Here is a 25,099-nt window from a genome sequence, read left to right as displayed (position 1 = left end):
AACAATGATTGCGAGAAATCAAGAGTCAATCGTACATCCCATTTAGAGAAGGGGTTAATTCAAAAGAGGGAAATCACTATGATTTTAACATCCACAGAAGATTATAAAGCCACCCCTTTGTCCCAGAGAAAAATTAAGACATTTGGGTACAAAGTTAGTAGTCAAATTTCCCAAGGACGTCTTTGCATCTGCAAGACAGACCAATTGAATCTCTTTATCTTTTGGGGGCCTCCTCGAACTAACACTTTTTTTCCTTCTTTTTCCTCATTAATCTGGTGGGAGAGAATGTTCCAAATCCACTTTTTTTTTTTACCACTTTGAAGGGGGAACGAAAATGAAAGCAATTGGCGTCTCCATTTTTGCACTCCAAACGTCGCTAGGCTTTTTGCTACTAACCTTTCATGTTACTCTTGGGTTTGTCAGTTTGCTTGCCTGTGGGGGTTTGTGCCGGTTGCCCCTGTCCCCCTGAGGATGCGGCCTGCTGTGCTGCTTTCTGCTTCAGCATTGTCCAGTCAAACGTGTAGTCGTACTGGTGGTTCAAGGTCCTGGACAAAAACACATTCAGACATTGTCACACTGAGCTCTGCTTTATTAAACACCTCTTTACTGTTCCCAAAGGACAATTTGTTTTCAGCCTAAAACATACATGAAAGCAGACAGACTACATGCAAAACATAGACCTATAGCGGTTTGTCCTTTCACTTTCTTGTTCAATAAAGGACACTACACTAACATCTAGTACTATCTGTTTCTAACACAAAGTTGTTCTGAGAAAAAAATACATGACTTGGTGTGTGTGTGTTTCAGCTCCCTTGGGGACAAAGAGGTAAGAGAGTTTGAGAAATGATGAGCACCTGAAGAGAATGCGGAACAGCTGACGCAGGTACATGTAGTCAGGCGCCTCCTCGAACCGCAGGCCACGGCAGTAGTTCAGGTACATGGCAAACTCTGCAGGGAATCCCTGAAAACAAGCATAGGAGATGGAAGGCTATCTATTTATCCATTTTTCAACTGTTTTGGTTATTGTCATGTATACATTACAATGACAGACAGTGCCTAATAAATTATTTTGAGATGTGTTCTGGTAAAAATAAGGGCAATTACTGACAGAAAAAAGTGATTGTGAGGTTACACAAGCTACTCCATAGTCTAATGCAAGGCTTGAGCACGCACTCTCAGCCAGCTACTTAAGTATTTTAATGACCAATGGCCACTACGCTTTCAGTTCCAAGGCTATGCATAACAGCCACTATTTAAAGACTGGATTAGATTAGCACCTCCTGCCACCATCTCTGCTCTTGTACACTACGAGAGAGACAGCATTCAACAGTTAACAACCAGGCACGTACTTCACTGGCTGATGTGGCCACTAATGGACTCGAGTAATCTCTCGACTTCCATAGTAAGCATCTACATTTCTGTCACTGTGACCCCGACTAAAAATAGTGGCACGGCATGTCACTGAGTTGATCCATTTAACACAGTGGAATCCCTTTACGAGAAACTCAGTCCGCAGGTGGGCGTGAAGGGTTTTGATCCTTCTATGGCATCGTTTCCCAAACTCAGTCCTCGGGACCTCAAGGGGTGCACGTTTTGGTTTTTGCCTTAACACTACACAGCTGATTCAAACGATCAAAGCTTGATGATTAGTTGATTATTTGAATCAGCTGTGTAGTGCTAGGGCAAAAACCAAAACATGCACCGCTTGGGGTCCTGAGGATCGAGTTTGGGAAACACTGTCTAAGGTTTCACTCGCTCACCTTACACAACACCTCGACTGGAGTCGACATCTTCTTCTCGCTAATCTTCTCGTACTTCTGTTTCTTTGTGGCAGCCTGTGGAACATGTGGGCGAGAAATGAAAATGTTGTGCACCACAGTTTAACACTACCCTTTGCAGTTTCCCTTCGCGCACACTTCACTGCCACTGGTGAGATCAGTGGCCCATAAACAATGTAAAAGAATGTAATGAATTAGTTTGGCCTGATGTGATTTATAGCACTGAAAGAGCCACCTGAGGGAAATATTGGGCCATTAGAGTAAGTAGTGTTTCTGAGTAATACACTATTCATGGGTCAAATATGTGTACACAAGTATTGTGTTTTACGACCTAGTCCATCCTGCTAGGCCGGGCAATTGGGGCTGTAAGTATGTAAAGAAAGGCTTGGTGCTGTAGGTATGTACAGTGCCTTCAGAAAGTATTCATACCCCTTGACTTATTCCACATTGTTTTTATTTTATTAACCCTTATTTTACCAGGTAAATTGTGTTACAGCCTGAATTCAAAATGGATTCAAAAATACATATAATCTCACCCATCTACAGACAATACCCTATAACGACTTTTTTGCAAATGTGTTGAAAATGAAATAGAGAAATATCTAATTTACATAAGTATTCACACCCCTGAGTCAATACTTTGCAGAAGCACCTTTGGCAGTGATTACAGCTGTGAGTCTTTCTGGGTAAATCTCTAAGAGCTTTCCACACTTGGATTGTACAACATTTGCCCATTATTCTTTTTAAAATTCTTTAAGCTCTGTCAAATTGGTTGTTGATCATTGCTAGACAACCACTTTCAGGTCTTGCCATATATTTTCAAGTAGACTTAAGTCCAAACTAACTTGGCCACATTCACTGCCTTCTTAAGCAACTCCAGTGTAGATTTGGCCTTGTGTTTTAGGTTATTGTCCTGCTGAAAGGTGAATTCATCTCCCTGTGTCTGGTGGAAAGCAGACTAAACAAGGTTTTCCTCTAGGATTTTGCCTGTGCTTAGCTCCATTCCATTTCTTTTTTATCCACAGTCCTTAACAATTACAAGCATGCCCATAACATGATGCAACCACCACTATGCTTGGAAATATGGAGTGTTACTCAATAACGTGTTGTATTGGATTTGCCCCAAACATAACACTTCGTATTCAGGACCCAAATGTAATTGCTTAGCAATTCTTTTTAAACAGTATTACTTTAGTGCCTTGTTGCAAACAGGATTCACGTTTTGGAATATTTTTTATTTTGTACAGGCTTCCTTCTTTTCACTCAGTCAATTTAGTTAGTATTGTGGAGTAACTTCAACGTTGTTGATCCATCCTCAGTTGTTTTCTCCTATCACAGCAATTAAACTCTGTCACTGTCTCAAAGTCCCCATTGGCCTCATGGTGAAATCCCTGAGCTGTTCCCTTTCTCTCCGGCAACTGTATCTTTGTAATGACTGGGTGTATTGATACACCATCCAAAGTGTAATTATTAACTTCACCATGATCAAAAGGATATTCAATGTCTTTTTTTATTTTTACTCATCTACCAATAGGTGCCCTTCTTGCGACACATTAGAAAACCTAAAACCTCCCTGGTCTTTGTGGTTGAATCTGTGTTTGAAAATCACTGCTTGACAGGGGGACCTTACAGATAATTGTATGTGTGGGGTACAGAGATGAGGTAGTCATTCACAAATCATGCTAAACACTATTATTGCACACAGAGTGAGTCCATGCAACTTATGTGAATTGTTAAGCAAATTTTTACTCCTGAACTTATTTAGGCTAGCCACAACAAAGGGGTTGAATACTTATTGACCCAAGACATTTCAGCTTTTCATTATACTGAACAAAAATATAAACGCAACATGCAACAATTTCAAAAAAAAATCTGAGTTAGAGTTCATATAAGGAAATCAGTCAATTGAAATAAATGAATTGGGCCCTTATCTATGGATGTCACACGACTGGGCAGGGGCACCCACTGGGGAGCCAGGCCCAGCCAATCAGAATAAGTTTTTCCCCACAAAAGGGCTTTAAAACACAGACAGAAATACTCTTCAGTTTCATCAGCTGTCCGGGTGGCTGGTCTCAGACGATCCCACGGGTGAAGAAGCCGGATGTGTCTGGTCCTGGGCTGGCGTGGTTACACGTGGTCTGCGGTTGTGAGGCCGGTTGGACGTACTGAAAAATTCTCTAAAACGACGTTGGAGGTGGCTTATGGTAGAGAAATGTACATTCAATTCTCTGGCAACAGCTCTGGTGGACATTCCTGCAGTCAGTATGCCAATTTCATGCTCCCTCAAAACTTGAGACATCTGTGGCATTGTGTTGTGTGACAAAACTGCACATTTTAGTGGCCTTTTATTGTCCCCAGCACAAGGTGCACCTGTGTAATGATCATGCTGTTTAATCAGCTTCTTGATATGCCACACAGGTCAGGTGGCTGGATTATCTTGGCAAAGGAGAAATGCTCACTAACAGGGACGTTAACACATTTGTGCACAAAATCATATTTTTGTGCGTATGGAACATTTCGGTGATCTGTTATTTCAGCTCATGAAACATGGGACCAACACTTTACATGTTATGTTTATATTTTTGTTCAGTGTAATTTGTACACATTTCTAAAAACGTTGACATTATTGGGTATTGTGTGTAGGCCAGTGACAAAAAAGCATTTCCATTTTAAATTGAGGCTGCAACAACGAAGTGTGTAAAAAGTCGAGGGGAATGAATACTTTCTGAAGGCACTGTACCAAACACCTTGCCGAGGACTTGAGTTTCAAGCACTAGTACTGCAGGCTGCTCTTCCATGTAATTAGACACAGCACAGACCTCGTGTTCCCTATTTAACCATGCTCGTTGTAAATTAAGCGTCTCACTCTGACACTGATTTTTGCCGCGTCAGAAAGGGCATTATGTTGGAAATGCAAGTCTAGGTGAGGTTACAATGAAGAGCATAAAACTGTACATTCGAGGCACCCCATTTCTCTGCAGGATATATACATTTTTAAAAGGTAATTAGCAGGAACCTTTGGGAAGTAGCTGACCTCAAGTAACACTACAACTTGAATGGAAAGTTAGGGATAATCTACTAGTAAGACTAGCTAACAAACTACCCTGCAATGTACGAGGCACATTAAGCAATGTTACTAAACAAACAAATTGGTTCCCTGAAGTTGTCAGAGAATAAAACTATTTAAAACATTCAGCTAGAGTAAAAAAAATGTAATGCCAATGTGAAGTCATGAAAATGGTAAATCGGCTGAATTCAGGTTGTTATGGAGACAGCTGAAAATCTGTTTAAAAAAAAGCTAGTAGCAGAAGCATGGAGGAAAAGCTGGGGCGAGTTAATGAAATATTAACCACCAATTTAGTGGACTGGGAGCCCTAGAGTACCTGCCTGGCCTACCTTTAGTCCCTGCCAGGGCAGGCTGGTTCTGTTGAAATACATCAGGACGTATCCTAGCGACTCCATGTCATCTCGGCGACTGAAAACAAACACAGACATTTGGCATTCAGGTAATACATCTCAGTTGGTTCAAGCGCAACACATTTCACATTAATCTCAAGGCCTTTTGTAATGGCTGATCTGTACAAGACTGTACCAACTTCCAGACCGCTGACACCATTAATTGCTCGTTTGAATTATGAGATGCCAATAGAGTGGCATGTCTATCCTGTTATGGTGCTTCAACGGAAGGCAATCCTTCTTTTCCCCTACTTCACTAATGTTGTTTTTGGGGCACGGCTCAGTGGAGTAGCCACATGCTTTAGGTTTTTTCATTTCCCAACTGAATGCTTCAAATGACAACATGAAAATGAGCATTCATAAAAAGCCTGTTTAAACAAGGGAATAAGAGGATTTCTAACAATGTTAAATTCGATCATCTTATCACGAAAGGCAATGTTTGCAATTAATTAAGGCTTTTATGAAAATTACTGCAAGGTTGCGGTCATATGCCATACTAGTATGTCAAAAGATAAAGTACAGGAAAAACACCACATCTCCAGTCTTGGACTTACTTGGTTACAGTACAGCTCAATAGAGAGCAATGGTGGAATAAGGGAACAAGATTGATCTGGCTAAATCATATGGCCCTGTTGGTCAAAACTGGGATTCTGGGTCAATGGGAAGTGCAGCCGTTGGTGGCTGCTAGATTCTAGATCGACCAATGGAAGCAGCTTGGTCATCATGAGGACAAGTCCTTCGAGAGCCACTCTGCAGCCCCAGCAGGAACAAACAAACAGTCTGAACATCAAAAGCTCCTTCGTGCCACAAAAAAATTAGTGGATACCGATAAGTGGGGGAAGAGACCCATTAACCAACATATTAAGTCCTAGGATCCTAAACACTGCGGCCTATTAGTGTACAAACGAGGAAGGATTAGAGAATATCCAGCGAAGGCCGAAATATATTACTGGGTGGTGAACTGCTCTTACCTCTGTTCGATGCCCAGGTGTGCGTTGATGCTGGCATAGCGAGCTGTGCCTGTGAGATTTTTGTCTTCTCTGTAGGGTATGTGCTGTCGTGTCCTGTTGTCCCTGTATTTTTTGGCCAGACCAAAGTCGATGAGGAACAACTGTAAAAGGAGGGGGAGAAAGAAAAAAAAACATCTGACATTTTAAAGTTATCCTGATTCAGAGGAGCGGTTGACAAAAATGGAGGCTGCCGCTGTGAGAGACCATGGGCCTATTCTTCCAATTTCCTGCTTTGCCCTGTGTACCATTTGACTAGAGAAGTAGCCATTCTCAAGGCCCCTGATTGTTATCTATGAAAACAATGCTGGCCATGTGATGGCAGGATCAGGAAAACATCCAGGGGTCAAAGTCTGAGGCAAATGGAATTTCTGCAGGAAACTCAAGAACAATTTCATTTCACTAATAAGCTCCCTGTCTGTTAAAAGCCCTCTTTAAGGTCGTTGAAAGCATCGGCCTTCAATGTCTGTCTTGGATCGGAATGACATCTCATTTGTGTACTGCCTGCCATACTACTCCACTCTACTGCCCACGCACAACTGCAGGTTGCAGTCCCTGAGAAAGTGCCTCGCCCAACAGAAGTGTTTCACTGAGGCAGCATTGACTGACTGGCGGCTGCAGTCATATTGAAACTGATCCACTCAGCCATGCCTCAGCTTGCTTGGCTCAACCAGGGATTCAAACCTTATTTCCTGTTGTCAAGACAATTAGCTACACCAACCGTGAAATTTAATTTGGACGCTTCTATCTGAAAAGTCTGGTCAGGAGAAAAGGCAGTTCCACACGCAAGCGTCCACTTGCTGCAAACTCACTTTTCCACATTATTCATTAACTTGCGCCTTTTTCTTCTGTCCTGAGGTACCTTTCGTTTTAGTTCAATAGCAAGTTTATTGCAAACAGAATGGAACATTTTAGAGTCTATAAATACACAATGTAGCAAGGCGAGTGGCTACCCTAAATAGCATATTCCAGCTTTCACAGAACAAACGCTTGCGCTTGAGGAGCTTCCATTAAACCTGCAGCGCTGAAACAGAAAACCAAGAACGCATTAAATTGAAGCAAGCTGCTATCTGGTAAGCGTTTGTCAACTATTAAGCCTACAGAACTTGCATGAACAATGCGTACAGTCAAATGATTGTTGAAAGTTAGTTTCATAATTTGAACAATCAGTAGAAATGTGGTCCAAATACACAACCTATTTAATTTTCACAAAAAAGCCTGACCCGTTCTGACCAAATGCTTCCCATTTTCTCCATCCATGAATGTTGAAGGAAGAGGAGACGTTAACATACTGCTACAACATTAATGGCAATTGTGAAAGGGGGATCAGTTACCTTGCAAAAAAATACTTAAACATCAGAACTTAGCTCATCTAACAGGCCAATGACTTTCAAAATACATAGTGAGGGAAAAAAGTATTTGATCCCCTGCTGATTTTGTACGTTTGCCCACTGACAAAGAAATGATCAGTCTATCATATTAATGGTAGGTTTATTTGAACAGTGAGAGACATAACAACAAACAAATCCAGAAAAACGCATGTCAAAAATGTTATAAATTGATTTGCATTTTAATGAGGGAAATAAGTATTTGACCCCTCTGAAAAACATGACTTAGTACTTGGTGGCAAAACCCTTGTTGGCAATCACAGAGGTCAGATGTTTCTTGTAGTTGGCCACCAGGTTTGCACACATCTCAGGAGGGATTTTGTCCCACTCCTCTTTGCAGATCTTCTCCAAGTCATTAAGGTTGAGGCTGACGTTTGGCAACTCGAACCTTCAGCTCCCTCCACAGATTTTCTATGGGATTAAGGTCTGGAGACTGGCTAGGCCACTCCAGGACCTTAATGTGCTTCTTCTTGAGCCACTCCTTTGTTGCCTTGGCCGTGTGTTTTGGGTCATTGTCATGCTGGAATACACATCCACGACCCATTTTCAATGCCCTAGCTGAGGGAAGGAGGTTCTCACCCAAGATTTGACAGTACATGACCCCGTCCATCGTCTCTTTGATGCGGTGAAGTTGTCCTGTCCCTTTAGCAGAAAAACACCCCCAAAGCATAATGTTTCCACCTCCATGTTTGACGGTGGGGATGGTGCTCTTGGGGTCATAGGCAGAATTCCTCCTCCTCCAAACACGTTGAGTTGATGCCAAAGAGCTCCATTTTGGTCTCATCTGACCACAACACTTTCACCCAGTTCTCCTCTGAATCATTCAGATGTTCATTGGCAAACTTCAGACGGGCCTGTATATGTGCTTTCTTGAGCAGGGGGACCTTGCGGGCGCTGCAGGATTTCAGTCCTTCACGGCGTAGTGTGTTACCAATTGTTTTCTTGGTGACTATGGTCCCAGCTGCCTTGAGATCATTGACAAGATCCTCCCGTGTAGTTCTGGGCTGGTTCCTCACCGTTCTCATGATCATTGCAACTCCACGAGGTGAGATCTTGCATGGAGCCCCAGGCCGAGACAGATTGACACTTATTTTGTGTTTCTTCCATTTGCGAATAATCTCACCAACTGTTGTCACCTTCTCACCAAGCTGCTTGGCGATGGTCTTGTAGCCCATTCCAGCCTTGTGTAAGTCTACAATCTTGTCCCTGACATCCTTGGAGAGCTCTTTGGTCTTGGCCATGGTGGAGAGTTTGGAATCTGATTGATTGATTGCTTCTGTGGACAGGTGACTATACAGGTAACAAGCTGAGATTAGGAGCACTCCCTTTAAGAGTGTGCTCCTAATCTCAGCTCATTACCTGTATAAAAGACACCTGGAAGCCAGAAATCTTTTTTTGGGATTTTGTTGTTGTTATTCTGTCTCACTGTTCAAATAAACCTACCATTAAAATTAGACTGATCATTTCTTTGTCAGTGGGCAAACGTACAAAATCAGCAGGGGATCAAATACTTTTTTCCCTCACTGTACATGTTGGTTTCAGCTCTAACATGCCGAGGCACTCCATTTCTTGGATTTTTGGTTCCTACTGGAACAATTTTAGTCAACATACTGAAACATTCATCTCAAAAACAACCATATTGACTCAACAGGCCCATCCTAACAAACCAACCTGTGAAACAAAGTAGCACAAACCTAGACCAGTCAAAACTGTTCGCTGCTCTGGCACCCCAATGGTGGAACAAGCTCCCTCACGACGCCAGGACAGCGGAGTCACTCACCACCTTCCGGAGACAATTGAAACCCCACCTCTTTAAGGAATACCTGGGATAGGATAAAGTAATCCTTCTACCCCCCCCAAAATTGTAAAGTGGTTATCCCACTGGCTATAGGGTGAACGCACCAATTGGTGAGTCGCTCTGGATAAGAGCGTCTGCTAAATGACGTAAATGTGCCCTTGAGCAAGGCACTTAACCCTAATTGCTCCTGTAAGTCGCTCTGGATAAGAGCGTCTGCTAAATGACTAAAATGTAAAATGTAGATACTTTTAAAGCTAAGTCAAAGTATGTATGATCATTTTCTGACTGAGGGTTCTGGTTATGCAATGCCATACTAGTAATTAGCCTTCAAGCACAGTCTAGTTCTCTTCCAACTTGAAAAAACTGAAAAATGTTGAAGGAACTGTAGGTCTGCGAGCACGCATAACCTAACCACACCCGTCTGCCGTGCAGGTCCTCAGTCGGGCTTTTCAGGCCCTGTATTTCCAAACACTCCTTTTTTTCCTGCTCATTATGCCTCTGGCTGCTGGCCAACAGTTGGCCAGGCCAGGCAGGCTGTGAAGTCAGCAGCACTGTCTCTGTTAACAGGCAGCTGGTTCAGACCAGCTCAAAGGCTGCCACATTGCCAGTTGCTCTGGAACAGAGAGGCATCACCACAGCACAGTTTTCACAGCCACATGGCCCAGTTATCCCTCCTCTGTAATGCCAAGGTGCAAGTCATATAAACCAAGTAGCTACAGCTCTGCTGAGCAGACAGAAAATCTTTACGAACTTGAAAATATTGCCCTGTGATCTCACCTCAATTTTGGCTTGTTTTGGCCAGCACGGTCACTTGAAATGGACACACTACTCATAAGGGTTAGTGACTGATATTTTCCTGTGTTGAGTATCCTAAAACCCAGAAGGAAATGATAATTTGGGAAACTAAGAAGAGAAAATAATATTGTTTAGCTGGCACGAAAAACTCAGTGAAAACAGCTCCAAGGAAATGGAAAAGCATCCAAAATATAAATTAGCACCATGACCACTTCAAATGAGAGGAGAGCGTGTCCACTCAAAAAAAACATCCTCCAGAAAATTCAACAGCATCTCCCGCTACTAGTCACCATGTCCTTTATCCACCTACTCTCAGATCCCTGCAATCTGGATTTGGTGTTAATCTCTAGATCTGTTTAACATGTGTGTCTGGTTTAATGCCAATACGGTGGTCATAAATTATTGACCAAATTAAATAAAAAAGTAGTACTGCTTCTAAATGGGTATAAAAAATAAATAAATAAAAAAAAAAGGTCAACAGAATTTGGGGGAGTATTAAGAGGCGGTTGTGGTTTCAGACCTGGTTTAATCCTGAGAAAGATGGGTCCTGAGAAGAACTAACAGCCAAGCTTCTTTTCCTCTTCCCCACTGGAGATTCTAAACACTGAACAAACAATAGAGGGTGCAGTGCATCAAACAGGATTGCTGACAACCCCACAAGGCCAGCGCAGACAGGCAACACCAAGGCTCAGAAAAAGAACGGGAGGAGAGGGAGGAAAAGGGGAGGGGAGAGAAAGCCCAAGGCCATCCTTCGTCCACCAGCAAGCATATGAGCTAAATTCAGAGAAGAGTCAGCCTGGGCTTAGATGCAAGCCAGTATTTAGGCAGATGGGGGTGGGATGTCCTGCAGGATATGCAGTCCACACTGCCATACCAATTTCAGTCAGAGGCAGAACTGAAGACAATATAACTGTCCAATCCCTAAGTTATTTTATCTTGCTAAAAAAGCAAACACTTATTTCCAAGCCTGTTTCGCGTTTTTGACTTTGCAGTGGCTTTTTGATATTGCAGCATTTAACGCTAGCAGTGCCACAACAGTGCTTTTTACGATAATCATTTTACAAATTTGGAATAACAGTCTGCCTGGGTACAGAACACAATATGCAGTTGACTTACTGGCACAACTAGGGTTAAAAGAGAAGGCAAATAATTAAGGCCATTCCCTAAAATGGGCACTCATTTAACAATAAGGTGTGAAAAAGCTTTGTAAAAAAACGCTGCCACCCAACCCCACCCCCTCCTTGAGATCTCACAGGAAGCAATGGATCAAATAATTGTTTAAAAGTTTATTCTGATGGCTTGGAAACGGTGGACACCTTCAGTAAGGAAGAGGGTAGAATACTTTGGAAAAGCCCAATCTGGCAACGAGCAGCTCTACAGCGCAAAACAGAGGAAAAGCATGCAGTTAGAAAGGAACATGAATCAATCTGCATGGAGCCGTCAATACATGGAGTAGATTTAGCATAGCTGCGAGAGATGCATGACAGGACAGCCTTTATGATAGTGGCTCTTACTTAGAAGATTTCTATTGAACAGCCCAGGACAAAGCAAAAAAACAAGCAATTAGATTACAATGATGCCAAGCTGAGTATCACTCTCAAAACAATAGGGAAAAATCTATTGTTGGTGCGGTGTACACTAGCAATCGATTAAAGAGTGGGGGGTTAAAGTTTAACTATTGCTCTTCACTCTACTGTTAGCAAAATGTTAGATTTATTTTCATCAATGGAGCTATGTCCAAATGAAGACTAATTCAGAAACACACTTCCTGAATTAAAGGCTACCACCCTTTTGGGCACAAGCTAAGGGGTTTAATAAGCACCATTGTAAAAGAGCAGGTTGGAAGCAGAATGCGGAACGAGTTCAAGTGAAGAGAAAGGCAGTTCATTTAAACATCAAGAGGATAGAGTGGGGTTCGCAAAAGCTACTAATCTGCCATGTCTTCCCATCCATTGAGTTCAGTGCACACCCTGCGCAAGACTTCTCAGGCTTGGGTGTCAGAGCTTGCAGTCCAAAAGGATTGTATGTGCACCCTTTATAATGTTGGTGGAGTTTAGTAAAAAAAAAAAAAAGTGACAATTTCATGTGTATGTAAAAAAGCTTGAGGCTGGCATTCACACAGACACACAATGGTAAACACTTATTCCAGACAGCACTGTCAAAAATGGTAATACAGGCTTCAAAGCTTGAATACCCCAAAAGGTACTGCTTCGTTTTAATTAGACTAGCCTGATGCTGACTGATAAGTTTATATCACATTAACACTAACGACCGCCACAGTTCATGTGGACAGGTCTGTGTTAAAACACACATCCTGCTTTAACTTTGCCAAATGTTGCCTGTCTGCAAGGGCTCAAAATAGTGAGTTATTTAAAAAACAAAATACAAATCAGGCAACTTGAATACAGTTTGTATATGAAAAAATAATCACAAAATGCCTTTAAATGATTTTCTGCAAGGGGGAAAGAATAAATGGGATTACACATCATGCAGAAACCTTTTTGTAGTCTTACTAACACCTGTCTATGATCTGAAAGAGATCCACAACTATAATGCTGTCTAAGAAACCAGAGGGCCTGTATTACCTGGCCGTAAAAGTACCTTAAAACAATTCCATCCTTAACAAGTGGACTAAACCAACCACAAACAAGTAGCCTTAAATGTCCATTACCCAGGACATGCAGCCTATTCAAAGAAAATAATCACATGATTAGCCTCACTGAGGATTATATTATGAATATTTTCTACAAAAAATACTTGGCACCACCAAAACGTATAAAAACTAGATAATTTGGGCTACTTGTATCACTTCACACAATGTATAAAACAAAAGCAGTAACTAGGTCAGAGATTCAGTCCACTTAATGCATCTCAGGACAGGGAAACTGCTGTAAGCTTACCTTGTTACAGTGACGGCCAATACCCATTAAAAAGTTGTCTGGCTTGATATCTCTGTGAATGAAGTTCTTTGTGTGCACATACTCGATTCTGCTGATCATCTGTGGAAAAAATGGCTCTCAATCAGTTAACGCAAGAACTTGAAAATAGACTGGTGTTCTTGTAAACCCATTTTCAAACGTTTCATAAGAATGTGTGTTTCTAGTCATTCTCCCTTTTGCAGCCAGAAAATGTATATGTTTTGTGTTTATCTTAATAAAAACAAAAAAAGCAACCAGACGAAGTTAAGGGGCCAAAGTGCAAGATAAGGAGCAATGATTCAACCGAGCCTTACCTGGTCTGCGAGCATTAGTACAGTTTTCATGGTGAACCTGCGTGAGCAGAAGTTGAAGAGGTCTTCCAGACTGGGTCCCAGCAGGTCCATCACTAGGACATTGTAGTCTTTTTCTTGGCCATACCACCTGCAAGACAGCACCAGCCATACGTCAATATTCATGCTAACTCATAACAAAAGTTATGTATTGGCGTTGTCTTGGGTAAAAATGTGTAGTAATTTGCATAGCAATTACAGAGTAATTTATTAGGCCTCTGCAACATTTAAAGAGCATGGGGGTAATCATAACCCCATCAAAACCCCTGGGACTCTAGTGTATTACAGAGGCCTTATCTATCATTAACAGGGTGGTTTCATTTTTAAAGCAGGGCCTGGTGCTAGTTAAAGAGTCAAATGTAATCTTCACAGCTCTGCCATTAGAGGTCAGGGGGACTCCCAACACCTCTCCAGTACACTGCCAGACCAGCAGTCGCCAGGCAACCATCTTGTATAAGAATCCACCAAAAAAAAGAGGTATTGTAGGGGAACGACGTACACTATTTATACAAAAGTATGTGGACACCCCTTCAAATTAGTGGATTGGGCTATTTCAGCCACACCCGTTGCTGACAGGTGTAAAAAAAATCGAGCACACAACCATACAATCTCCATAGACAAACATTGGCAGTAGAACGCCCTTACTGAAGAGCTGTGTCTTTCAACGTGGCACCGTCATAGGATGCCACCTTTCCAACAAATTAGTTGGTCAAATTTCTGCCCTGCTAGAGCTTCCCCGGTGAACTATAAGTGCTGTTATTGTGAAGTGGAAACGTCTAGGAGCAACAACGGCTCAGCAGCGCAGTGGTAGGCCACACAAACTCACAGAAAAGGACCGCTGAGTGCTGAAGCACGTAGTGTGTAAAAATCGTCTGTCCTCGGTTGCAACACTCACTACCGAGTCCCAAACTGTATCTGAAAGCAACGTCAGCACAAGAACTGTTCGTCGGAAGCTTCACGAAATGTGTTTCCATGGCTGAGCAGACGCACACAAGCCTAAGATCATCATACGTAATGCCAAGCGTTGGCTGGAGTGGTGTAAAGCTTGCCGCACTTGGACTCTGGAGCAGTGGAAACGTGTTCTCTGGAGTGATTAATCACACTTCACCATCTGGCAGCCCAACGGACTAATCTGGGTTTGGCGGATGCCAGGAGAACGCTCTCTGCATAGTGCAAACTGTAAAGTTTGGTGGAGGAGGAATAATGGTCTGGGGCTGTTTTTCCATGGTTCGGGCTAGGCCCCTTAGTTCCAGTGAAGGGAAATCTTAACGCTACAGCATACAATGACATTCTAGACGATTCTGTGCTTCCACCTTTGAGGCAACAGTTTAGGGAAGGCCCTTTCCTGTTTCAGCATGACAATGCCCCCGTGCCCAAAGCGAGGTCCATACAGAAATGGTTAGTCAAGATCGGTGTGGAAGAACTTGAAGAACTCGAATATTCAAAAATTGTATGGGACAATATACAAACGTTTTTGAGAAAGATCATTGGAAAAATGTTCTTGAATAAATGTATTTATTGATGCCTTTTCCATTTTGATTTGAGATGAAAATGCAATTAATTTAAGGTTATTTGTTGATGTAAAAATCTAAAATGTACTGATTTTAAGGTTTTGTCATTTGATTTGTGGTGGCAAGAAAAACTGTACATCCCAGTTCAACAGCATCAATGCCTGGAGGAGAGAAGGACCAGAAACAAACATGGGTGATGGAGTAAATAAATTGTTTGTAAATTGTTTGATGGTGCACATTTCAGGATATTGTAATTCAATGATATTCTACGTCGGGGGGGCTGAAGTGAAGTCGCCCCCCAAAAAATGAACTGTATTGAACATTTATTAATTTGCCCAAGTTTATCATTAGACATGAACAGAATGCATCAGTGATTCGGAAATCACCATCACCCACTAATTAATGTCATTTTTGCAGATTCAAAGTTTGAGCTAGTAATGTATGAATATTTATCTTAAATTAGCTATGACACAGCCAATGAATATATATAGCACAACTTTGGATTTCACCGTCATCTCAAATTCGAATGGTTTAGACTGTTTGGAAGTTATTTTCCTCCTGCTTTGACCCGTGCAGTGCGGGTAGAAAAATACATTCCTGTGCCCGTTATGAAATTATCAACTTTACCCAGTATATCTAAAAATGACCATATACACTGATTGTTTAAGGCAAAACTACCAAAACTATTGCTGATGGTGAACCTGAACAATTGAAATAAAATCGAATGTAGCCTAAAACACAATTTTCAACAGCGCATTTGATAACAATAACCAAGCAAATGACAGTTGCCATTCCAATAATAATAATAATATTGTTAATAATAATAACAACATTGCTTAAGCCATTACAAACATTTGAATGCTGAAGGTGACGTGCGGCCTACCACTTGGTCAGCGCACAGTTTGACTAGGCTACTGATATTGCCTGGGTTGTTCAGCATGCAAAATGACTTGATCAATGACTCAACACAGTTACATGCTTAGTTCGACACTGAAGGAGAGGACGCATCAGTTGTTACAAAATACAAGGTAATTTGGGAAGGTAGAAAGTAAAAATATGAGCAAAGGAAATGGTGAACCGGCGATTCGTAACATTTGGAGAGAAATAAATGGACCGATGCATGCTACATCCATCTTAAAAATGTGAATTGGGACCTGATGCCTATCAGTGAATCGTTACATCCCTATTAACCTGGCAGAATTAAATCTTAATTATTTGCATCAATCAATGGGTATTTTGTTTAGCAAACTAACATCACATGTGCGCTACAAAAACACAGCTAAACAGCCTCTTGCTGTGAGCACTGGAATTTAAAAGGGAAAATTACACCCCAAAATCTAAATTCTCACATTTTTCCCAGACCTCAAAAGTGGTCTCCTGATGTTGTTTAAGCATTGTTGCAGACTTAGATTAGATGTTTTTTTTTTTTTTACGTGTGATTTTGAGAGCGAAAACGGAAACCGGAGGAAGCGGAAATTGGGGAAAAACAAACAGTCAGGCAAAAAAATTAAACAGATAGCTAATTCCAAAACGATCTATGGCAGGGCTTGATTTTTTCTTGTCCAATAGATCAAGTCACTTGTCCAAAAATGTAAAATGGTCTTTAACTACTTTTACATCATTATATTATTTCCAGACACCACTTTAGAAAATAAAATGCATTAGGCCTACTATCTTTTTTACCATAGAGAATCAGACAAAAATGTACGCTAAACTCTGCCTATTGGCATCTTTGCATATTCGAGGCTGTCTTAAAATACAACACTGCCCCTTTAAGGCTCTCCTGGAGGCTAGTTGGCCACCCTTGGTAGCCTATAAAATATTGCAACGTTGAAATCAAATAAATGTTATGTCTTTATAAAATAATTCCCTCCAGGGCTCGAAATTAAAGGCATCCTGTCGTCCCTGGGACAATTTTTAAAAATATGTCTAAGGATCAAAACAGACCCTGGGCCGACAGATCCCAAATTCATATCACTGCACTTTTAAAAAAATCATAACCATTGAGGCTGATGCAACAGATTAGACCGTTTAGCTTAAAATGTTGATCAAGTTATATTTCATTATGTAAGCTCAACAATGTGCACATGGCTGTAGGCTATGTGGGAATGTTCCAAAACGCAATTAGCAGAAAATACCTTTTTCAAAAGCGCACTGCACGCGTGAGCGGTTTCCTGTGACAGATTAAAATTAAGAAAGAGGGGAGATCTAGAGATGCATCAACTAGCATGGTTTACTTATGACTAGGACTATGCCTTTGGCTGCTGAAGAATGAAAAAAATGTTGATTTGAAAACCAATAGAACATGAATTCTGCTTTCAATGGCATATTATACCCAAATGTTTATATAATAATTCCCTCAACATTTCTATGGTATTATTTTGGCTAGGCTACTTAGAAACAAAGTAAGAAATGTTTCATAAAATAACAAATTGTCCAAGTTTTAAACAATTAAGTTTATGGTTAAACAGTTTCAAAATGCTGAGCGCCTCCGCTCAGATTCAAGGTGGGTGATGTGCGGTGAGCAACAGGCACTGTCCTTCACTCTCCGGTATTGTGACCATCTGAACACACCGTGCCTCGAGTATGTCGACAGAATCAAGTCTTTAGACGTTAATGTTAATCATCCTTCATTATTAGTCGTCAAACATGACCGGCATTTAGCCTATATTTATGTAATTAAAAGTCTCCATTTTGGCTCCATTTTCTGGCGCCTCCCTTATGTCAGCATTGGTTTGGACACGAGGCTGTAGCCAATATACATGTAGGCTTTATTTATTTACTTACATGAAAAATACATTTCAATATTTTTCCAATATTGGCCTCTCTGATCCAAATCTTATTGCAGTAATTGTTTGTGATTTTTTTTTAATACTTGTTCATTTGGACAACCAAATCTATATTCTTTATTATTTTTATTTTTTTACTTGTTCCGGACAAGAGGACAAGCGTTAATGTCGAGCACTGTAAGGGTGTTGTTGGTCAACAGCATTTCAAAAGACCGTCCATGATGGCAGAAGAGCAAATGTACCTTGAATTAAGCAAACCATTCCAAACTCTGCACTTCAACAACCTTACACACCCCTGGACACAGCCCCCCTAGCACATGAGTAACAGCCAACATGTAGCTGCCAAAAAGTATGGTGGTAAAATGTGGTAGGCCTATGCAAAGCTCTAGAGGTGGGTAGATCCATATTGGAATTGTCAGTGGAAAATTCCAGGCCAGAGCCAATTCAGATACAGACTAATTTAAAACATGCCAATCTTCAGAACGCAAAACAGGAAACGCTCAATATGCTGATAAACCATGTACCTTGACATGCTGAAAGTGTACTGCTACATTTTATCAATATGGAGAAAATGTCAAATAGAGGGTTTTGACAGAAAAAATACATTGTGAATACGAAGAACCCTGGGAAATCAGGGCAGACAACACCGTACTTAAACCATATAAATAAAATTGTACAGAGAATGTGTATGCCATCTAGGCTACATGTTAAACTACAGTCAATTAGAGTCCAAGCACAATAAGCAATCCACTAGTTGAATACTGTTCATAAATACTGCTCGGGCAAACGCATTAAAGGAAACTACAGGCCTATTTGTGAGACTAATTTCCTCTTTTAGAGAGGCCAACAGCATGCTGCTCAAAAACAAAAGAAATATGGGCATAATATCAGTAGAAACCCAAGCTTAAGAGACCCTATCCAACATGCAACTACAAAAGGGACTCAATTAAGGAAAGAAACAAGAGACATGTCATTAACAAATAGATGGGCATTGCATTTTTTGAAGGTGGAATTAAAAAAAGAGCAAGGTTTCATAATCTCAATGGAACCAAGAGGGAATGCACAAGCATGAGACTTCCCTTCCTGTTGATTACAACACAGCCATTCAATTGCAACAGGCAGAGTGGGGGAGGTGGGGCTTCTTCAGCAGGTTCTTCTGGCTTTGAAAAAGTTCCATGAATTATTTTAATCTTCCTGCTATGTCCTACAGTAACAAGCTTCCCAAACACTCTAAAACGGCTAAATTCAAAACCACACTTTACAGCTTCTGACACTACTCACTAGGCCTCAAAGTCTGTACTGCCCTGCAGCGCACATTAATGCAAAATTAATTAAATGTAACATGAATTTTGAAAAGGCCTTTGCCAAGGTAACTCCCAGTCTCTGCTTTCATTCATGCAAATTAGAAATCCCGCTCTTCACCTGCCAACAGCCAAGGGCTGGGCATATCCATGACTGGAGTTAACACAAAACGGGTCTCATCTACACGGTATGTAGCTAAGTCACAGAATGCAGCTCTAGTGTTCAGGTTACCAGTAAGCCATCATGCCAAGGTCCACAAGAATTGTCTTCAAATACCGTAAAACTTGGAATAATAGCCCAGGCGTTTATTTGCTTCAATTACTCAACAAAACCGGTGCAAGAGTGTGCAAAGCTGTCATCAAGGCAAAGGGTGGCTACTTTTAAAAGTCTCAAATAAAGTATATTTTGATTTGTTTAACACTTATTTGGTTACTACATGATTCCATATGTGTTATTTCATAGTTTTGATGTGTACACTATTATTCTACAATGTAGAAATAAAAACCCTTGAATGAGTAGGTGTCCAAACTTTTGGCTATATATATATATATATATATATATATAATGTAGTAAAAATAGTAAATAAAGAAAAAGCCTTAAATGAGTAGGTGTCCAAACTTTTGACTGGTACGGTATATTTGATATAACATTGTCTTTTTGTGCTTTAGCCCATAGAAATGCATTGAATAAGGCATTTGTACATGGCAAAACAGAGAGTCAAAAAATAAACCATAAGAAGTGTTATATCTGAGATAAGAAAACTCAGGCTGCATACCCCCTATGCACGCTGTGCCATTTTTACAGCACAGTACTGGGTTACCTTCAGACGACTCCACGGAAGCTTGTGTGCGTCGAAAAACAGACATTCATGAGAGTCTCCCCTTTCTATATTGTTGACAGTTTGTAGCGCCAACTGTTCGGTCTGGACAGTCGGTCTTGTGAGAAAACCTCGTCGAAATTAGGACGGCGTTCAGGCGACTGCCGTAAAGCTTGTGGATGTCGTAGAGCGAAACAAACATTGTTGTGTTTGTGAGAGTCCCATCTTTCGATGGGGGTGACTTATTCGTTTGTAGCTCAAACAGTTGTGGATGTCGTAGAGCAGCGTCACCAACCTTCTGAGTCAAGATCACTTTGAGTCAAAATGCAAGCAGAGATCTACAGCTCAGATTTTTTTTTAACACTACTAGACTACTAAAATGTACGTCTATGCATCTTTGGTAAAAACTGTTCTGTAGCAATGAGGTTTGTGCAGAAGGCCAGTGGTTCCCAACCAGGGGTACTAGGACCCCTGGGGGTACTTGGCCTATCCACAGGGGGTATTTGAGAAGACTCATGAGACCATAGCCTACTGGTAAAATGCACATGGGGTACTCCGGGCAAACCAAAATTCTGTTGGTGGTACAGTAACCGAAAAAGGTTGGGAACCACTGCAGTAGGCTATAGGCCCAATACATTATCACTGCATATTGGCTATGCTTGAATTGCCTGCCAATGTTGTTTTTCTCAGACCATTTAGAAATTATATTCTACATTTGAGGTATATGATCACACTGGTAATAGATCATTTGTTGTATTACTTATGAGGCACAGCTGAGTGAGAATAATAACTCACTTTTAATATATATATTTTTTATTTTACTGGACTGATGGCCTTCATCTGATGGTAAGTCTGAGGGAGGAAGAGCAGCATTGAGGTAACTGCGATGCAACCAAGACAATTTGAGTTTTTACATAGTGCTGTGTAAAAACTCTTGGTTGCATCGAAGCTAGCGGTGAGTCTGTCTTTCACCAACTCACCATCCCTCCCTCCTCTGAGAAAAGGGGACAGTCTTCCAACTGACGGCGAAACTCAAGTCGCACTGCAATATTGCTGCCTCGTGCACCAATTCATGCCGTTACTCCTATGACCAGAGAAAGTGAAATATTCCTTGATATAAAAAAAAGAAGCCGCTAATAATAATTCACGCTTATAGAAACACTTTGCTATACTCATTCATTGCAGCTGCAGTACTGGTTATAGCGTGAGCTGAAGTAGGGAGGACACTTTATAGTTTTACGTTTCCAGTGGACTTCATCTGTTGGTCTTTTTCTTTACTAAAGAGAAAGTTGTTTGCACAAACTCACTACGCAGTAATAGAATGGCATTTTTTCATGTCAATAACTTGGCTCACCAACACATTACACCTGAGGTCAATTAAGTGGTGCCAGTTTTCCAGAATGTTTGCAGAACTGTCAGGTGAGTTCCATAACAGGAATGTCCCCAAGCTCAGAACTAGACAGGTGCACCAGCCACATGCTGATGATGTACCTGAAAACAAACAACCGACTATGACAGTATAGAGGGAGCATGAAACACCCGCTTATACAACCACTTTCTTATTTCTCCAAGCAGTCCACAGGGTGCACCACCACAAATCTCAATGCAAACCTCACCTAACAAAAAAGGCTTTGATTAAATTGTATAACCAAGGAAGTAAGCGGTGAAACTAGTCTGCTTACTTATTGCTCTAGTATCTTATGTGGACTCCAGGGACACAGGGGCGTTACCCTGTCCTATTCAGAAATTATCTTTACCTTATTGCTTAATCACCAAAGCTGTCTAGCTCATTTAGGGCAGTGTGCCCTTATTCATTACAAGGTTAATACCCAGAGCAGGTACCTGGAGAGAATAGCAGATAAAATGGTGTGGCAAGTCCAAAATGTCTACTGCAAATGTTTCAGTAGTACATAAATACTTAGAAGCCTCTACATCACTATGGCGTGAGTTCACGTGGGAGAAATTTGATCCAGAAGAATCATGGCAGGGCCAGTAGTCCTATCTTTCTTCCATTAAGTAATTCTAAGCAGCAGAGCCTAATGACCATCAACACTTAATCGGAGCATGAACTATTCAGCATTAAATAGCATTGACTGTGCCATTCCTCGCATATCAAAAACAAATAGTTACAAAACTTCAACCCAATTGTAACTTTCTTCACAAACTTTGACGACTTTTATTCAATTCACACACTAGTAATAGTATCCTTATGTCCTTTTCCCAAGTCAAATGCAAACCAGTGGTGTATTTTGTCACAACACCCTAAATTCACATAAATTACAACTAAACAAAATACATAATTACGTGTTTCACTGATACTTGATAATACATATGTTGAAAGTGTAAGTACTATGGTCCCCAACTCAGTTCTGTTTTAAAAGTGCACATCCAGTTTACAGCCTGCCTCGATTCTAAATTCAGTGTCATTACCCAAGTCTCACTCTTTAATGGCCCTGTAAACCACAAAATCGAAAATAAAATACTTTACGGTGTTTGACGTTATATATTAGGTGCCACTTTAGCGTTGAAGTCACCTTGAGGATACAAAACCACTAGGCCCAGATAGTTGTTTTCGCTAGCGCTGAGCCGCCATTTTCTAACAGGGAAGGAAGACATGTTGGAACAAACAACAAAAGAGGAGCGGCCATTTCCAACCACCGATTTTTGATTGCATGATAATTTCTTAACATATTAAAGCTGGAACAGTGAACAAACCAACATGGTTCATGACGGATTTTGCGTTCGAATAATCTTAAAGTTAAAAGTAAATGTGCAACGTCTCCATAAGCAAAGACCAAGGAAAATAATGAAGCCAAGGAGATTAAAGCTAATGCCAGCTAGTTTGCTAACGTTAGCTATCAGAGCTAGCTGCAGTTGGCATATGGTAAAGTAAACTAGAAATGTGTTTGCAGGCAAGATCTAACTTTGTACAAATGTTGCACAAATATATGACTCGTCTCTCATTTTCAAATACATGTCAAATATTAAACTGTGTTCAAAAGACAATTACGTGTATATTACCTTATGTGTGGGATTCCAACTCCTCCTTGTAAGATTTTGTACAGTTTGCTTTCATATAACAACTGTGGGTGTCTGGCTTTCTGAGATTCCAATTTTACAGCTACCTCCTGCAATACAAAAGAATCAGTTATAAGTAGCCTAGTACAGTCTACATACTTTCCAGTAGCCGAATTGGCTAGCTTACTTTAACTAAATAAAGATGCATTAATGCAATCCTAATTTACTAGGTACAACAAACGTTTAATTTCTAAGAAAATAACGTTATGTACACGGTTCACAATGACCAATATCTACAATCTTAGATGACAGTTGGCTAGCTAGGCTAACGTAGCTATCATTCAGTATCGTTGGACAACATTTCAGTTAGCTAAGCAAGGCTAGTTGACGCTAACTAAACAATCTACTGGGGTGTATTCATGCGGCCGATTCTGTTGCAAAACGTTTAGCAACAGAATCTGTTTATTCTAAACGGAAAACTTTTGCAACTTAATATAGATTTTCTAATGGACAAATTCATGTAAATTCCTCCCAGTTTCGTTTGGTTCTTAAACAGTAAACGTTTTGCGTAACGAATATACCCCTGTTCAATCTCGTTTAGTCAGCTTGGCTGTTGATTGACAGAGCTAACGGTTAGCTAGTTAACATTAACAGTTACCCACTTGGTCGAAATTATATTTGAATGTTTTTTACCTCTCCATTTGTGATGTTGATCGCCAGGTATATGTCACCAAATGACCCAGATCCAATTTTTCTGACAAGCTTATATTTCCCACCGACAATGAATTCGGCTTTAGAGCCGCTGCTGCTTGCCATATCCTCAAAATCACGAGCAACCTTTGATCAGTTTAAAATTGGATTGTCTGGGACAGCGCCGTCGGTTTCGTACATACACAGAAGTCCTGGTTGCTCGTGGGCGATGTACTTGAAACAATGTAACGTTAGCTAGCTAGCTAGAACAGTGTTTCTTTTCAGGCGTTATTCGCTAGCTAGCTAGTAAAAAATCTTGGAAAAAATAAAACCAACACATCACGAAAATGGGAACACGATTCTTCTGAAAACACTCCTAGTGTGCCTAGTATGTCCGTCGCCCAGTGCCTGGGTAGCTAGCTAACGTTAGCCCACTAGTGTAGAACTATCGAAAGGACACCAGCGGAATTGCGAAATTCCGTTCGATCTGTTTGAACCACCTCCGCAAGAGGGGCAATATTCTTCTTGTTTGTCAAATTTTCGAAGATAGCTACAATTTGAACGTGATTCTCCTTTCTTCGTAGAATATTTTAGGAAAATCAAGGGTCGCTGCTTTCCTTCAAAGCGCAACCCACTCACTCCGCCATCTTCTTGTCACTACTTTTGATTCTACCGTCCGTCTCGAGGTGATTAGCTAGCTAGCTTAGCTTCTGGGAGCGAGCGCAGTAGCAGAGACGAGCTGTGACGTAATGGGTTAGTGCTTCTTCTTCTTCTTCTTCCTCTTTGGGATTGGATTGGCGGATCGCATCCAACTTTTAGCTGCATACACCGCCACCTACTGTACTGGAGTGTGAGGCCAGTCACGGTCTACCTATATACATTAAATTCCGGTAAAACAAAATTGGGGAAAGGGAAAAGTACCCTGCCAACTATTAGCCCTCAGTAAAAAAAACACCACCCCATTCCACAATTTAACCCTATCTAATGCTACTCCAGGCCAACGGTCTGGGAGGACAGAACACTACCACTCAACACCCCCTGCAACTCTTCTGCAGTAAAACCTTGCAATCCCAAGTACTTCTCTGCAGCTGCCACCACAAACTCTATTTTCTGTAACTTAAGTTCCATTTCTGCAGTACAGTTGACAACCATGCTAAGAAACCAGTGGAGGCTGCTGAGGGGAGGACGGCTCATAATAATGTCCGGAACAGAGCAAATGAAATGGCATCAAACACATGAAAATCATGTGTTTGATGTATTTGATACCATTCCGCTCCAGCCATTACCACAAGCCTGTTCTCCCCACCAATCTCCTGTGTAAGAAACCTACCTTACTGAAGCATATATTATTCCCATCCCTCTCTATTGGTCTCTGCCTACTCAATGGGCAAGTTAATTTTGCATGGCATTTACCATATTATAACTATGATTGCATGAAATCGGGCAAATATTAAAGTTCAATGTATGTATTGTAACTAGTTC

At 41.0% G+C, this 25,099-nt stretch overlaps 1 protein-coding gene across 6 annotated transcripts in view; it reads right to left on the bottom strand.

Moving 5' to 3' along the window:
* LOC121544854 (casein kinase I) overlaps positions 1-24,345 on the bottom strand; it is a 28,372-nt gene extending 4,027 nt beyond the window's left edge. The window contains exons 1-10 of one of the 6 annotated variants that reach the window (XR_006657528.1): positions 23,621-24,345; positions 22,931-23,037; positions 13,455-13,581; positions 13,123-13,221; positions 10,743-10,826; positions 6,206-6,345; positions 5,175-5,253; positions 1,761-1,835; positions 855-961; positions 397-545 (exon numbers count right to left, since the gene is read on the bottom strand). Coding sequence is in view for 3 of the 6 variants with exons in the window: in XM_045208318.1 (XP_045064253.1) it covers positions 392-545; positions 855-961; positions 1,761-1,835; positions 5,175-5,253; positions 6,206-6,345; positions 10,743-10,826; positions 13,123-13,221; positions 13,455-13,581; positions 22,931-23,037; positions 23,621-23,743 (1,095 nt within the window). In the remaining 3 variants the exon portion in view is untranslated. Of the gene's footprint in view, positions 1-391; positions 546-854; positions 962-1,760; positions 1,836-5,174; positions 5,254-6,205; positions 6,346-10,742; positions 10,827-13,122; positions 13,222-13,454; positions 13,582-22,930; positions 23,038-23,620 lie in introns of those variants that run through there. The other 5 variants (XR_006657529.1, XM_045208325.1, XM_045208312.1 and 2 more) reach the window with 5 other exon arrangements.
* Positions 24,346-25,099: the final 754 nt, after the last annotated feature.

Source organism: Coregonus clupeaformis, chromosome 3 (assembly GCF_020615455.1).
Source record: "Coregonus clupeaformis isolate EN_2021a chromosome 3, ASM2061545v1, whole genome shotgun sequence".
NCBI lineage: Eukaryota > Metazoa > Chordata > Actinopteri > Salmoniformes > Salmonidae > Coregonus > Coregonus clupeaformis.
Note: the sequence above shows the minus strand (reverse complement) of the source record. Positions and strands in the feature narration are given on the sequence as shown.